Source organism: Dipodomys spectabilis, unplaced genomic scaffold (assembly GCF_019054845.1).
Source record: "Dipodomys spectabilis isolate Male_0828 unplaced genomic scaffold, ASM1905484v1 ptg000032l, whole genome shotgun sequence".
NCBI lineage: Eukaryota > Metazoa > Chordata > Mammalia > Rodentia > Heteromyidae > Dipodomys > Dipodomys spectabilis.
In genome coordinates, this window is record NW_024870709.1 from 1,831,166 (window position 1) to 1,845,872 (window position 14,707).

At 39.4% G+C, this 14,707-nt stretch overlaps 1 protein-coding gene across 2 annotated transcripts; it reads right to left on the bottom strand.

Moving 5' to 3' along the window:
* Positions 1-923: 923 nt before the first annotated feature.
* On the bottom strand, positions 924-11,964 carry N6amt1 (N-6 adenine-specific DNA methyltransferase 1). Of its 2 annotated transcripts, XM_042677025.1 has the most exons (6): positions 11,819-11,964; positions 9,728-9,814; positions 8,579-8,669; positions 5,963-6,046; positions 4,244-4,385; positions 924-3,526 (listed from the first exon to the last, which is right to left on the bottom strand). In XM_042677025.1, exons 1-6 carry the CDS (start codon positions 11,950-11,952, stop codon positions 3,420-3,422), a joined length of 645 nt encoding a protein of 214 aa, XP_042532959.1. In that variant the 5' UTR covers positions 11,953-11,964; the 3' UTR covers positions 924-3,419. The 2 variants fall into 2 exon arrangements, with proteins under 2 accessions (XP_042532959.1, XP_042532960.1); XM_042677026.1 differs by lacking the exon at positions 5,963-6,046.
* Positions 11,965-14,707: the final 2,743 nt, after the last annotated feature.

The following is a 14,707-nucleotide window of genomic DNA, read 5'->3' on the forward strand; positions in this document are numbered from 1 at the left end:
AACATACCCCACTTGTTCTAAGCACACTGATAACTTTAATAACTGGATCAAATGTCCATCTTAAGATAAATTTTGTTTCTTATTCACACATATTTTAAATCTCAATAGTCACATATGGCTAGTGGTCATAGTACTAATGGTACAAACCTAACTATAGACAAAAAGAAAAAAAAAGATTTATGATGATCTAAGACTTGGTCTAGACCCTTAAGCTCAGTTCCAAATACTTGACTAGAGTCTTGTTAATAAGAGTTCTGAGATTCTAGTGAATTCTTTAGATGTTTTGTTGCATCTCTTAGAAAGTAGGTATGTTTTTAGATACACTTCTCTGAGCATATGTAGATGACACCCTGAAGTATATTTTACCTGGGAGTTCCCTACCTTCTGTCAAGAAGAAACTAGTATATCTTGATAATGTTCCCCAACAACAGCTAATCTGGAGAAATTTCTACTATTTTTGTGATTCTACTCTGAGGGATCTAATGTTCTGTCATGCTACACTTAGAAGTGGTATGTCCTTTTTTTTTTTTTTTGGGGTCCGGTCATGGGGCTTGAACTCTGGGCCTGGGCGCTGTCCCTCAGCTCTTCAGCTCAAGGCTGGCACTCTACCACTTGAGCCACAGCGCCACTTCCGGCTTTTTTCTTTTTTGCTTTATGTGGTGCTGAGGAATCGAACCCAGGGCCTCATGCATGCAAGGCAAGCACTCTACCGCTGAGCCACCTTCCCAGCCCCAGAAGTGGTATGCCCTTTTTAACAATTTTTTTTTTCCAGTCCTGGGGCTTGAACTCTGGGCCTGGCCTCTTGTCCCAAGCTTCTTTTGCTCAAGGCTAGCACTCTACCACTTGAGCTACAGTGCCACTTCCGGTATTCTGGTGGTTCACTGGAGATAAGTCTTACAGACTTTCCCTTGGCTGGCTTCAAACCTCAATTCTCTCAGCCTCCTGAGTAGCTAGGATTACAGGCATGAGCCACGGGTGCCCAGCTGATATGTCCTTACTTTTTCCATCTATATATGTAGAACATCCTCTATAGGAATTTAGAAGAATGTTGGGACCTGTTAAGTGCTAATTCCCCTGAGGTAGTGTTACTGGATTTTGTAAAGTTGTCCTGGATTTTAGACAAGATAGGACACTAATTTTTTCCCCATTGCTCTTCAGTTTGCAGATATCATTAATCAGAGTTTCCTGTTCTTAGCAAATAAGGACACTTTTGGTCTTATTTTTATGTGGATAAGTGATCTTACCTTGAGGTCTAGATTTTATCTTTTTCTCTATAAGGCCAGAATTTTAAGATGTTGGTGGCATTTGGGAGATCTAAAGTGGCATTTCTGAGTTTGTTTTCAAAAGGACATGCTTGTTTACCCTTATATAAGATCTTGGTGACATCCAAGATATTTTTGGAATTTTCTTTTGTCTGTTTTTGGAGATTGCACTTACTTTTGTTTATAATTTAAATTCTTGTTCAATCTGTAAGAAAAAGGATTCTAAGTGGCCTATGTAGTACATTTTCTAGATTTAAACTCTTTCACTTTAATTTCTCTAGCTTCTACATTAGGCTCCATGGATTTAAACTTAAGCACACACATGCATGCATATACCTCAGAAAGATCAAAGGTAATACTGTTGAGTCATAAAAGGTCCTCTGTCTTAAAGGTACACCTCAAAATCAAATAATATGACACTTAAGAAGTTCTTTACCATTTAATATTCTGCATTAATCTCTTAAGTTGCCAAGGTAGAGAAATGCTTGTCTTGAAAATACAGCTAATGTTGAAGTATAATTAATATATTGTAGTAAAATGTAAATTAGGTGCAACCACTATGGAAATCAGTCTGGACATTCATTAAAAAAATTAAAAACCTGATAAATAGAACTACTATATGAACCTGCCCTGCCTTTCCTGGCTTATATTCAAAAGATAGTGGCATACCCATATTTATGGCAGTACTACTCACAATAGCTAAATTTTTGAATCACCCTGGCTCATCAACTGATGAATGCAGAAAATGTGGAGTACACATACACAGTGGAGTCATCCATAAAGAACAAACTTATATTGCTTACTAGAATATGGATGGAACTGGAAATTATGTATAAAATGAAATAAGCCAGAATGACAGAGACAAATATCACATATTCTCATACAGAGAACACAAAATGAAAGGACTTTGGGTCTCTAAACTATCTGGAGAAACTAGCCTGGAAAACTACTCAGACAAAGACATGCTGCATGTACTGAAAACAGAACAGTAAAATCTGGGCAGAACCAAAACTTTTGAAGATAGAATTGAGAGTCATGGTTATTTCATCTTGGAAGGACTGATTCCTAATCAAAACTATTCCAACATCTGCCCAGATGAATTTCAGAACTGCTTTGGACCACTGATTCTGTTGTGCTGTGTTGACTGTGCCAGCCAACGTGTGTCACACCACTGTCTGCTGGCTTAACAGCAAATAACTTGTCTCTAGCTTCATAGGGAATACATGAGGCCACAGGTGCACGATCATATGGCCTAACGGGCACAGCATCCTGCAAAGCAGCCAGGACTAGTCACAGAACCTTCTCTTGCTCTGGGAGACTCACAAGCATTCTTTTGGGGTCCCTTGATAAATGAGCTGGCATCATACCAAAATAGATACTGTCCCAAAACCCCCCAAAATCTACAATTTTTTTTTATCTTTTGGTTTAGGAGTGACTAATGCAACCACTTATCCTTCACCTTGGAGGAATATTTCAACATGTCCCATATCACTGTACCCCACAGTGGAAGACCGTGTTATTAGTCAGACTTCCTTCCTAATGCCAGCCTCCTACCAGAAAAGCCTACCTACTTGATTCAAACACTGCAGTACCAGTGTTATGAAAAGCATGGCTGGCACACCAGCTGCAACTACATCACCACTGATGAAATCCACTGTCAGCGTCCAGCATCATCACTGTACAAATCCAGATGGCGCGACCAGAGTTGAAGACCATGTTATTTATCTTCTGAAGTTCTCTTCCTTAAAAAAACACACATTCAGGATAAAAACTTCTGCAACTTACACTTTTTACTTTAAGTAAGGCATCATGGATGCTTCCGGTTCAAAATATACAGACCTGACTCATGTGTAATGGCTGTGTATTGAAACTTAACCAATTTCATTTCTGATTGACAGGAGGATTCACTGTTTTGATATTATAAGTAATGATGAAATGAACACCTCATCTATAAATATAACATGTATAAAATGTAAATTATAAAAATATGTATATTTATATTTACTGTCTTGATTTCCTGGTGAATTCCCTGATGAAAGTGAAGGACTCATTTTTGACCTCTTGGTGACAAACTTCTGGTAAAATTCCATAAGCAAAAGAATGACTTCAGCTTCTAAATATACTGCGTGCATTCAGTTTCCAGTGGTTCCCAATATATTATGACTTGGTGAACTTGAGGACTGAGAGGATTTCTTGTCCTGCTTGCCTGGAAAGTGCAGTGGTCCCCTGGAGACCTTTGGTGTTTAATGTTTTCAAAATTTCTCCTGGAATGAAAATTAGAAGATTAGATTAAAATACTTGTGATATGTATGACCACACTACACTTTTATAAGATGACAGATTATTTACCAATTATATTCATCTAACAATGCATGTCAAGTAAATGTCTATTATAAAGAACTCGAACTTCACTTTGTATTTTTTTTTTTTTTTGGGTCCAGTCGTGGGGCCTGAACTCTGGGCCTGGGTGCTGTCCCTCAGCTCTTCAGCTCAAGGCTAGCGCTCTACCACTTGAGCCACAGCGCCACTTCCGGCTTTTTTTCCTTTTTGGTTATGTGGTGCTGGGGAATCGAACCCAGGGCCTCAGGCATGCAAGGCAAGCGCTCTACCACTGAGCCACCTTCCCAGCCCCCTTCACTTTGTATTTTTAAGGTGTTGCTGAGAATTCTAATCAGACTGTGGTGTTCAGGTATTTGATACTACCATGTCCAGCTTATGAACTGGGATGGAGGTCTCAATGACTTTTTCCTTGGCTAGCCAGCAAAAATATAAATAAAACAAAATAAAATCCTCTTGACCTCTATCTCCTGATTAGCTATGATTACAGCCATGAGCCACTATAACTGACCCAATAAAATGATTATTTTACCTATTAAAAACCTCCTTTAACATGAATTTTTGTTGATTAGCTATTGCTACTTTATACTTTGTTTTTCTGTTCCCAGCAAAGTAAATAGTTAAAAAAAAATGGTTTTTATTACCTGGATTGTTTTCTTTTATGGTAACTAAATAGAACAGTCCTCTTGGGGAAAGTAGATCAGATGCTAATGGGAAGAATTTGTCCATGACTTCCCGACCATCTCTGCCACCAGCCCATGCAGCTTCTATTCCTTGACTTCCTACCTGTGGCCAAGTAGAAGAAATGCTGTTTTCTTTTGGCTCAAGTACCATTTAGATTACAGATTGTGTCCTTCTGACAGGTATCCGTACCTGACATTTTATTTGGTTTCCAGACCACTGACTGGTATTTTTTGTATTTCCTAGTATTTTACTGTGTAAAACATTCTTTTAAACTACTAGGCATATCTGTTGTACTTACCTTAACCCTACTCTCTTAGCTAATTGCTTAGTTCATGGGAATTAGGATACCACATTTATTCTCACAGTGCTTTCTTGAGTCTCAACTTGGGACTTCTCAGGCTATGGTCTGAATGTGTCTTCTCAAGGCCTAAGTGAAATTCATAGGTTAATAGTGTTTGGAGGTGGAGTCTCTGGAGGTTAATAATTAGGGTTGGGTAAGGTTGAGGGTAGGACTCCATAGTGAGCTTAGTGGCTTCTAGGAAAGGTGAGACAGATCTGTTGGTGCCTTCTGCCATGCAAAGACACAGCACAGAGGTCCTCCCCAGAGGCTAGCACCCAGATGCTGGACTCTGCAGCCTCCAGAAATGTGAGAAATGAATTATTTTCTCTGTAAACTGCTCAGTGGTGACACTGTGTTAAAGTAACAGAGAATGGATTAAGATGCTTCACCTTGTCACAAGGATTTCCTTCTCTCTCATGAGTTCATGTGTCAGTAGAGCCAGCAGCTTAAAAGCCAAATAAATCTCTTCCGTCTTGGTGTAGAAGTAAGTGTACTTTTTTTCCCCTGTTCTTTTGCTTGCTTTATCAGTTTGTTGATTTTATTGTAAAGATGTTGTGCAGGGGGTTAGTTACATGAGTAATGAGGACATTTCTTAGCAAGCATTGTTACCTCCCCTTTTGTTTTTCTCCTACCATCCCTTCCCTCCCCCACTCGAGTTGTAAAGTTCATTTCCAACATAGTGTCTTGTGAGTCTCATTGTTGCAATGAGTAATGTTTATTAGCTTTGCCAGAAAATAACCATGGAAGAATGAGAGAGGAACAATGTTTAAAGGAACCTCATCCTAGTCACTTAACAAACTTTGTCTGCCTTGGTCTTTCCTGGGAAGAGGTTAATATGGTTTGTATCCCTTCATTATTGTGATTTTTAAAAATGATGTATTACAGCTTTTTTCCTTTCTCTACTTAAAATGAGAGGTGGTCTTACTTGTATACTTTTCTGATACCTGTGAAAGAGAGAAGACTTCCAGAAGAAATTGCCATGTGAATTTATGGTTGCCTAAAAAATATAATTTACTATGTTTTATACATTTGTTATCTACGATAACTGACATACATACAGATATACGAATATATGAACTTAAACACCATTGACTAATTTGTGTAAGAATTCTTTATATGCATCACAACTTGTCTTCATTAGTTTTAAGTTCCTTTCTATGTCAATCATTAGAATCTTAAAATCTGATTATCAGCTTTGATTGACAATCCTGATTAATAATCAGGATAAAATCAGAGCAGTGTGTGAGCAGCAGGGGACTAATGCAATGTGATGAATTCTACCTTTTTCCAGAAACAAGATAGTTAAAGTATTAGTAATTTGAACACTGCTATACCTTACCTCTTCAGGTGGAGTCACTACATAGGGGGGATTAAACACGAGCAGGTCAACTTTTTCTTTCAGTCGTGGTAACAAGCCTTTGACCTAAAAATTACCCAATTTAAATTATTAAATAGTAATTTATAATAATTTATAATTAATTTACAATATTTATAATTAAATTATAAAAATGTTAAAACTATTCTATGTTTTTAGAAGAAAAATGTTGATGGAAGAAAAATGTTGATGGAGCTATACTTGTAGGCAGAAATGAATGTCAATACATCTTCATTCAGATGGAGATAATATGAACTTCAACTAAAAATAAGACGCAGGTCACCAAAGCCTCTGGTTTTAATAGTACATTGTTGACACTCTAGTTCATTTTTTGAGTAATAATAAAACTTTTATTCTTTAATATATATTTACAGTATTTACTAATTTAAGTGGTATTTTCTATAGCCACGAGAAATATATGAATTACAGAAAATACATCTGAATGAAGGAAAACATCATTCCAACAATGGATGGACTTTTTGTTTTTCTTTATTTGTAGATATATTGGCTGAAAGAATGAATGTCATTGAAAATAGCAACTGGCATTTTGAAAATTTTTAAATGTAATTTTTCTGTGGAGCAACAGAAATGCTTTTTAAAGAAAGTACATTTAGGGTAAAGTGCCTTCAAAATATTTCACCTGATTCAGTTAAATAACTAAATATTTAAAAAATCATGCTTCATTATGCCTTCACAGGAGTAGGAAAGTAAAAGTACTTTGTTTGGAAGCGATCTCATCCCCCAATCCATTTCCTTCAATTACCCTTACTGAATTCATAGAACACTCAAATGTCTGAAGGCATTACCTAAAACATCACTAACATTATTTATTTATTATCATTCCTTAAATGTGCCTTTTTGGTTAGGTAAAGGTGAAAGAAGGGTTTGTACTACCATTTCTTACTATGAATGGAAAATCAGTATTACTTTCTGGAAATAGAAATAACTCTAAGGGACAAGATCTGGGCTTTAATTCTGGATTTAAGCTTTTATTAACTTTATGGCTTTCAAACAGATTCCTCAGCTCAGTTTCTATATACGTAAAAATAGATTATTCTGTTTCTGAAGTTTTACTGCTTCATAAAAAAACACATAATACTAATTATGGACATACTAAAAACCAAGTTAAAAAAATTTAAAAATCACCACACTGATCTCAGGTGAGTACCTTTGTTGATACTCTAAAATTTACTGGCAATCATGACTTTGTGTCTTTTTTGGATTCCTTCAGAGACTTATAATCATTTTTATATTAAAAAAAACAAGAAAGCAATATTTATAAAGAACAGGTCAAGATACAGGAGGTGTTTTATATTTATGTCCAACTATCAAGTTATTATAATTTTTGCTTATAAAAAGGCATTTCACATTTATAACTGAAACTCCTCCACAAATGAAGTTATCCAAGCCTTATTAAAATCATTAAAATACTTTTATCAAGGCAACTTAAAAATGTATGTCAACATCTTTTTTAAAAAGTTGTTCTGAGGGGGCTGGGAGGGTGGCTCAGTGGTAGAGTGCTTGCCTTGCATGCATGAGGCCCTGGGTTCGATTCCTCAGCACCACATAAGCAGAAAAAGCCAAAAGTGGCGCTGTGGCTAGAGTGGTAGAGTGCTAGCCTTGAGCTGAAGAGCTCAAGGACAGCGCCCAGGTAGAGTTCAAGCCTCACAACCGACAAAAAAATAAATAAAAAATTGTTCTGTAGTCGTCATTTATTGCCTTTTCTTGCTCAGGACCCATTCCCCGTTTCTTCTGATTACATCTTCTGGACTTATTTCAGAGAAGTTCTACCATCTGTTGTCTGTGTGTGTGTGTGTGCACATGTGCACACGCATGCTCTTCTTTGTTCAAGGCTAGTGTTCTACCACTTGGGCAATAGCTCTACTTCTGGCTTTTTGGTAATTCATTAGCGATAAAGTCTCAGTGTCAGGGCTTATGCTGAACTGTGATCCTCCAGATCGCAGCTTCCTGAGTAGCTAGGATTATGGGCATGAGCCACTGACTCCAGTTCCTCCTGTTATTCTTAATCCAAGTGGGTCTAGATAACTCGGCTTGTGACCTGGGTTAAAGTTGATCACTTCCTTATTCCAGATCCCTCTGTCCATAGACTGAGAGATAGGTATACCCAAACCGATCCAAATACTCATTTGGAGTCTTCTGATGGAGCAGTGAAGTTGAGAACATTCCTTTCTTTCTGGAGTTGCTGGGAAGTAAGATATGGTCATTGGAACATGTTGCTAATATGAAGCAGAAGACTCCTTAAGCAAACAGCCACCAGAGAGAAGTTCAGAGGTAAGAAAAAAAAGTGTGTGTAATCTCATTAAATTTCTGGAGCCAGCTGTTCCTGAAGCTACCAACTTTTAAATTAAAACCATTTGGGTTAAAGATACCTGACTTATATAAGCCAGTACAAATTTCCTTTGAAGTATAAAGAAGATGGGTTATGTTAGTCAAGAATTTGTTTTGTATAAAGTATAGTGAGTCAAAAGTTAATTACCAAAGTTTCTTTTAGGTTAGAACATCCTGATTTTAGCTTATTTTAAAAAGAAACTGATTATTAGATAAGAATCAACAGCTCACCAAATCTGTAATTATTGGTTGAATTTGGACTTTGTTACAGCGTGCTGTCTCCAGGGTACAGGCTGCTGCATCAGGGTTGATATCAGTGCACCTATACACCAAAAGAGAAAATTATATGACACAAACATACACACTATATGTGCATGAGACAAATCTGTTCCTAAATAATTCAAGAAATGTCCTTTTCAATCTACACAGTCAGGCAGGTGCTGGTAGCTCATGCTACTCAGAAGGCTGAGATCCAGAGGATCACAGTTTGAAGGATCACAGATGAGGCAGAAAAGTCCTCTGAGACTCCATTTCCCAAATAACCAGAAAGAAGGCAGGCCAGAAGTATGTGGCTCAAGTAGTAGAGTGTCAGCTGAGTAAGAGAAAATCCTGAATTGAAACCAGAGAAAACAATACAAAAAATCAAAAATAAATTACATGGAGTAGATAGTGGGAAAAAAATTAGAATGTGTCAGTAAGAAAATAAGAAAAAAACTCGTTCTAATGGCAAGAGAATACATATCCATACTTCACATTTGAAGGAATTTTTCTATGCTGCCACTGAAAAGCAAGAAATAGAAAAAAACCCTACAGGAAACACACTTTACATTTTCTTATGCATGATAAAATTTATTGCTGTTTTACTCTTTTCTATGTTGTATGTTCTCAATTTTTCTATAAAGAAATTTCAGCAAGTTTTCTTTTTTTTTGGGGGGGGGTGAGGGGGGTCTGGTCATGGGGCCTGAACTTTGGGCCTAGGCACTGTCCCTCAGCTCTTCAGCTCAAGGCTAGCGCTCTACCACTTGAGCCACAGCGCCACTTCCGGCTTTTTTCTCTTTGTTTCTGTGGTGCTGAGGAATAGAACCCAGGGCCTCAGGCATGCAAGGCAAGCACTCTACCACTGAGCCACCTTCCCAGCCCAAGTTTTCAATTTTCTAATAAATTATTTACGTAAGAAAGACTCAAATTCAGAGACCACTCGACATTATGTTGCTTCTACCATTATATAGTACGATGGAGCAGTTTGAACATAAAAGTTTTAATTTGGGGGTAGGCATACTTAGCAATCAGTGTCTTTGTCTTTAAAATAGAACCTATTCAAGGGGTCATATTCATAATGAACTTCCCAGCAGAAGATTTGGATGAAAATTAGGGACTTACATGTATAAAGCCTGAGGACCTATCATAGATGCAAGGAATGCAGACACCACACCGGACCCTGACCCTATTTCCAGGCAAATTTCCACTCTAAAAAAATGAAACAAAGTATTACTATAGTAGTAGTAAAATACACTAAACAGAAAGTAACTTTCATGCTTTCTGACATGCACTTGATTAATACTGCATTTTCTCAAAATTTCTACTACTCTGAGTCTGCGCCATATTGTATGTCAATAAAATATATATAGATTGCAAAAGGTGGCTCCCAATTTCAACAAAACTTAGTATAAAGTATGCAGGGTAATGTTAGTTTAGGTTGTAGATACTGATAGAAAAGATACCATTTCACAAAGAGCTCCAATTATGACAGGGTTAACTTTATTTCAAAATTATTCATGAAAGTTTGTCACGTTTAAGTATTTAACCCTCATAAATTCAGCTGTATCCTAGGGAAAAAGTTCCCCAGCTTATTAATAGGTTCATTGTGGCAAAGATATAGCATATTTGTACAGCAATATACTGTAACAAGAAACTATGAGTATCTGATCTTAGAATGATGTTAAATAAAATCTTCATTCTATTGTATGTATCTTTCAACTAAGTTTATTCCTTGCTTATAATCTTGTACATGTGTTTATTTTTAAAATTATCATTCAAAGAATGGCTTGATAAGAGAGGGGACTTTTCTAGCTCTTAATTTCTCAAACAACTACACAACAAAAAGATATATATATATGTATATTTAACTTTGCAACTTTTACTTGTTCATGCAACTGAGAAGCCTTTGATGGGCCATTGTAAGGGCTGCAAATCTTACCAATAGCTTCTCTTTCAAAATATCATGATCTCATAATTAGAATTCCAAGACTGGAAATACCTTAGATTTTATAATAAAATCAGCTTCTTTTACAACATACTTTGCAGTGCAATTTGTGCATTGCATTTGGGAAATCTTGAGAATAAAAAAGTTATAAAACAGTACTGTTCCATACTATATTCCAGTAAATTCAAAGGTTCCATCGTCTATGATGAACAAGTTTATACATGGAAAAATATGAGTGACTTTAAGACTGATAAATAAGATATAAGGGCTTTGAAACCTGAGTTTTGTATCCTTCTAAGGAAACTGTGACCAAGTCTAGATCATTAAATCTTGGGGACCGGATTCTTTTAATCAGAAAATTAGTGTATTTATATTTTGGGCATTAAATTTAAATTTTAGTTTAAAATCAATTTAGCCAGCAATTCCAAATTGGAAAGCTAGGATAGGTTCTGTTATTTATGTGTAACTTCAAATCTGTCACAATTCTAACTGCATGCAACTCAATTTTTTTTGGGGGGGGGGTGGCTCTGGGTCTTGAACTCAGCGTGCTGTCCCTGAGCTCTTTTGCTCAAAGCTGGCCCTCCACCACTTTGAGCTACAGCCCCACTGAGTCTCACAGCCTTTCCTGAACCGCGATCCTCAGCTCTCAGCCTCCTCAGTCCTAGGATTACAGGCCTCAGCCACCAGCGCCTGGCACAACTCAATTTTTTAGTTAAATGAACAACTCATTTGCTCTAGCAAACGTGTCAAGGGCTCAGTACCCACGTAGGGCTGTTGGTTCAGAGTATGTCATTGAGCGGTTTGAACACGTCACCCTAAAACTCATCTCCTAATCTCTTCTGGTTCTTGTCTTTTAGTAGCAGGGAAGGATGCCTTGCCTGTCCTGAATAATCAATCCAGCCTAGCTGACTTTTAAACATTTACCCAAAACAAACCCCCAAAAGCCCTCCCCACACCTCATGTTAATAATAAGCAGTATTTCCAATGTGTGGCACTCCAGTCACTGCCAGGGTCATAAATTCGAGACCAGCTACAGCTCAAGAACCTACAGTAACACCTCTGCCAGAGAAAGACGCCTGGCACACTAGAAAACCTCTCATTCGCGACTTTCGCTGTCAATCACCGCCCCCCTGCGAGGTCCCGCCTCCCCCACCAGGCCACGCCCCTGGAGCTGAGTGCGATCCGGGGCTTGGCGCCCGTCCGGAGCCGCCGCTGCTCCGGAACACCTCCCATCCCCTCTCCGGTTGCTGCCTTCGTCCTCCTCGCACCCCGCCAGCTCGTCCGCTGCAGCCTCGAGCGCGTCCAGCAGCAGGAACGTGTCCTCCGCGGGCTCGTACACGTCGCGGAACACGCCGCGACCCACGTGTCCATAGAGAGGCGTGGGGATGCTCGGCACCGCCATCTTCCGCCGCTGCGTCCCCGGCGCGTGTGCGCCTGCGCGGCGGTGGGCGGGGCGCGGCGGTGGGCGGGGCGCGGCGGTGGGCGGGGCGCGGCGGTGGGCGGGGCGCGGCGGTGGGCGGGGCTCCGCCGGGCTCGGTCGTCGCCGGTGTGGTACTGCGGTGCCCCAGGATGCTGGGCGAGTTCGCGTGGCTTGCCTCCTTTACTTTCGTTTTAGGGTTTCACTTGACCTTTAGCACTCCTCCTGTAGATGTTTTGGGGGCGGGAGCAGTCCTGGCGTTGGAACCCGAGGCCTGGGAGCTGTCCCTAAGCCTTTTGCAGCCGCAGCCTCACTTCCAGCTTTTGGTGGCGATCAACGGGAGATGAGAGTCCCCGGGACTGCGCTACCCGGGCTGGCCTCGAACCGCGATCCTCAGATCTCAGTTTCCCGAGTAGCTGGGATTACAGGCACTGAGCCACTGGTGACTTTTTCTTTTTAAATTTAAACAGGACCTTGCTGTCTGGAAGCCCAGACCGGGTCTCGTTTCTCTACAGGTTACAGTTCTGCTGCTGGGCCCCCTGAAGCTGGGCTTCCCGCACCCGCCACCCTGGCCAGCCCCGCCCCGGGCCAGCCCCGCCCCGGGCCAGCCCCGCCCCGGGCCAGCCCCGCCCCGGGCCCTCCCCCGATTGGCATCCAGTAGTGGTGAGAGGAAGTTCCCTTTCCACGGGTGGGTGTGTGCAGAGCACGTGCCTTCCTCAGACCTTTATTAATTTGTGCTGATCGTTCCAAAGGGTTTCACCAAGCCATTTCGCACGGGCGTCTACATTTTAATCAGCCTGGGCGCTTTTTCTCCATCTCAACTGAACTTGAGCGTTAAGGTCAACATTTTTGAGCATCAATATTGACTTTTTCATTTTTTATTATATTTATTTCTGTGCAAGTGCTGGGGCTTGAGCTTCAGAGCCTGGCCACTGTCCCTGAGCTTTTTTTTTTTTTTTTGCTCAAGGCTAGTGCTCTACACCTGGCCCCATAGCTCCACTTCTGGATTTTTAGTGATTCATTGGAGATGAGTTTCATGGGCATTCCAGCCTGGGGCTGGCTTTGAACCAGAATCTCAGATCTCAGCTTCCTGAGTAGCTAGGATGACAGGCATGAGCCACTGACACTTTTGACTAAAAGATACCTGGTTTATATAATTCAATACAAATCCCTTGGAACTATACATAGGAAAGGTTATATGACTCAATAATTTGTTTTGTGTAATCTAGTTAAATTTTTTAATTTCTTAATGAAGTGCATTACAAAAATCGCCTTCTTAATGTTGATTCGTGTATATACTCTTTAAATCATACTCAAGCAAGATGATACAATTTTGCCGTTGCCTTGGTTTTTTTTTTTTTTTTTTTTTTTGGTCTTTTGTAGCTTTTTTTTCCCCCCAGGGCTGACGACCGAGCCCGGGCCTTGCGCACGCCGGGCGGGCGCCCTTCCGCTGGGCTAAAGCCCCAGCCCTAAGATGATACAATTTTGATAGATTGCTGAATCTGGAATGCCAGTAATCCAGCTCGGCTTTCTATCTGGATATACTATCTTCATAGATAGAGAGAAGACTGTTTCTGGAACATTTGGTAGATTTCTCCTGTAAAACTGGCGTAGCGTGACACTTTTCTACTGGATAGACTTCTTATGTTTTAGGGGAATTTTCTGTAGGTTATTGGAATATTTGAATGTTTGCATTTTGGGGGATAATTTCTGAAATTTGTTTCCTTATTACCTAATTCCTTTTAACTGTTGTAGTAAAAATAAAAGTACTGGTGATATATTTTTTTTAATTACTGATTATACCCTTAGAATTGACAATTATTACTATCTTCTTATGTTTCCTTAAAATATTTAATTTATTTACTTGTTTAGTGCAGGTGCTGAGACTTGAACTCAGGGCCTCTAATTCTTGCATGGCTTTCCCATTCAAAGTTGGTGCTTTACCTTTTGAGCCACATCGTTTCCAGCTTTTTGCCAGTGAATTGGTGATAGAAGTCTCTCAAATTGGTCTGCCTTGGCTGATTTTAAACTAACATCCTCCGATCTCAGCATCCTGGGTAGATAGGATTGCTGATACAGGCCACTGAGTGCACAGTTCCCTTAAAAGTATTTTAACTACAAGTAATAAAATATTTCAAATGAAATGTATGGTGTTTATGTACTTCACCAGGGTTTCATTTTTATGTCATTTCTAAGTAAATTTTCTCATGGTATGTGATTATCTCTCTATGTTTTTAAGGCTTTTACTTTTTTTTCTTTTTTTGATGGATCAAATCTTGGGCTAGACAAGCACTCTACCACTTAAGTGATTACTCTGACCTTTATTATTATTTTTTATTTTAAGAAATTGTTATTATAAAGGTGATATGCAGAGGGGTTATAGTTACATAAGTAAGGTAAAAAGTACAATTTCCCAGTGACCCTTATTTAAAAAAGTAGAACTGTGGCTCAAGTAGTAGAGTGCTAGCCTTGAGTAAAAGAAGCTCAGGGGCAGCACCCAGACAGTGAGTTCAAGCTCCAGGACCAGCACACATAAAAAGGTTGGTTTTGTTCTTTTTTTGGCCATATGGAAGATTTGAACTCAAGGCCTCCTGTTAGCCAGGCAAGCATTCTACCACTTGATCCATGTTCCCAGTCTTTGACATTTATACATTCCCAGGTAAGGAACTGAACATAGTTGTTTTGTTTTGTTTTTTTTCTCAAATTCATCACTCAACTTTGTATAGGATGCATATGTGTG

Bases quoted from the DNA above. Each gene is read 5' to 3' on its own strand.
- N6amt1 (XM_042677025.1), bottom strand. From the start codon at position 11,952: ATGGCGGTGCCGAGCATCCCCACGCCTCTCTATGGACACGTGGGTCGC. The intron at 9,815-11,818 runs GTGCGAGGAGGA...TCATTTTTTTAG, and splicing joins GCAGCGGACGAGCTGGCGGG to AGTGGAAATTTGCCTGGAAA. The intron at 8,670-9,727 runs GTAAGTCCCTAA...TTTGGTGTATAG, and splicing joins GGTCCTCAGGCTTTATACAT to GTGCACTGATATCAACCCTG.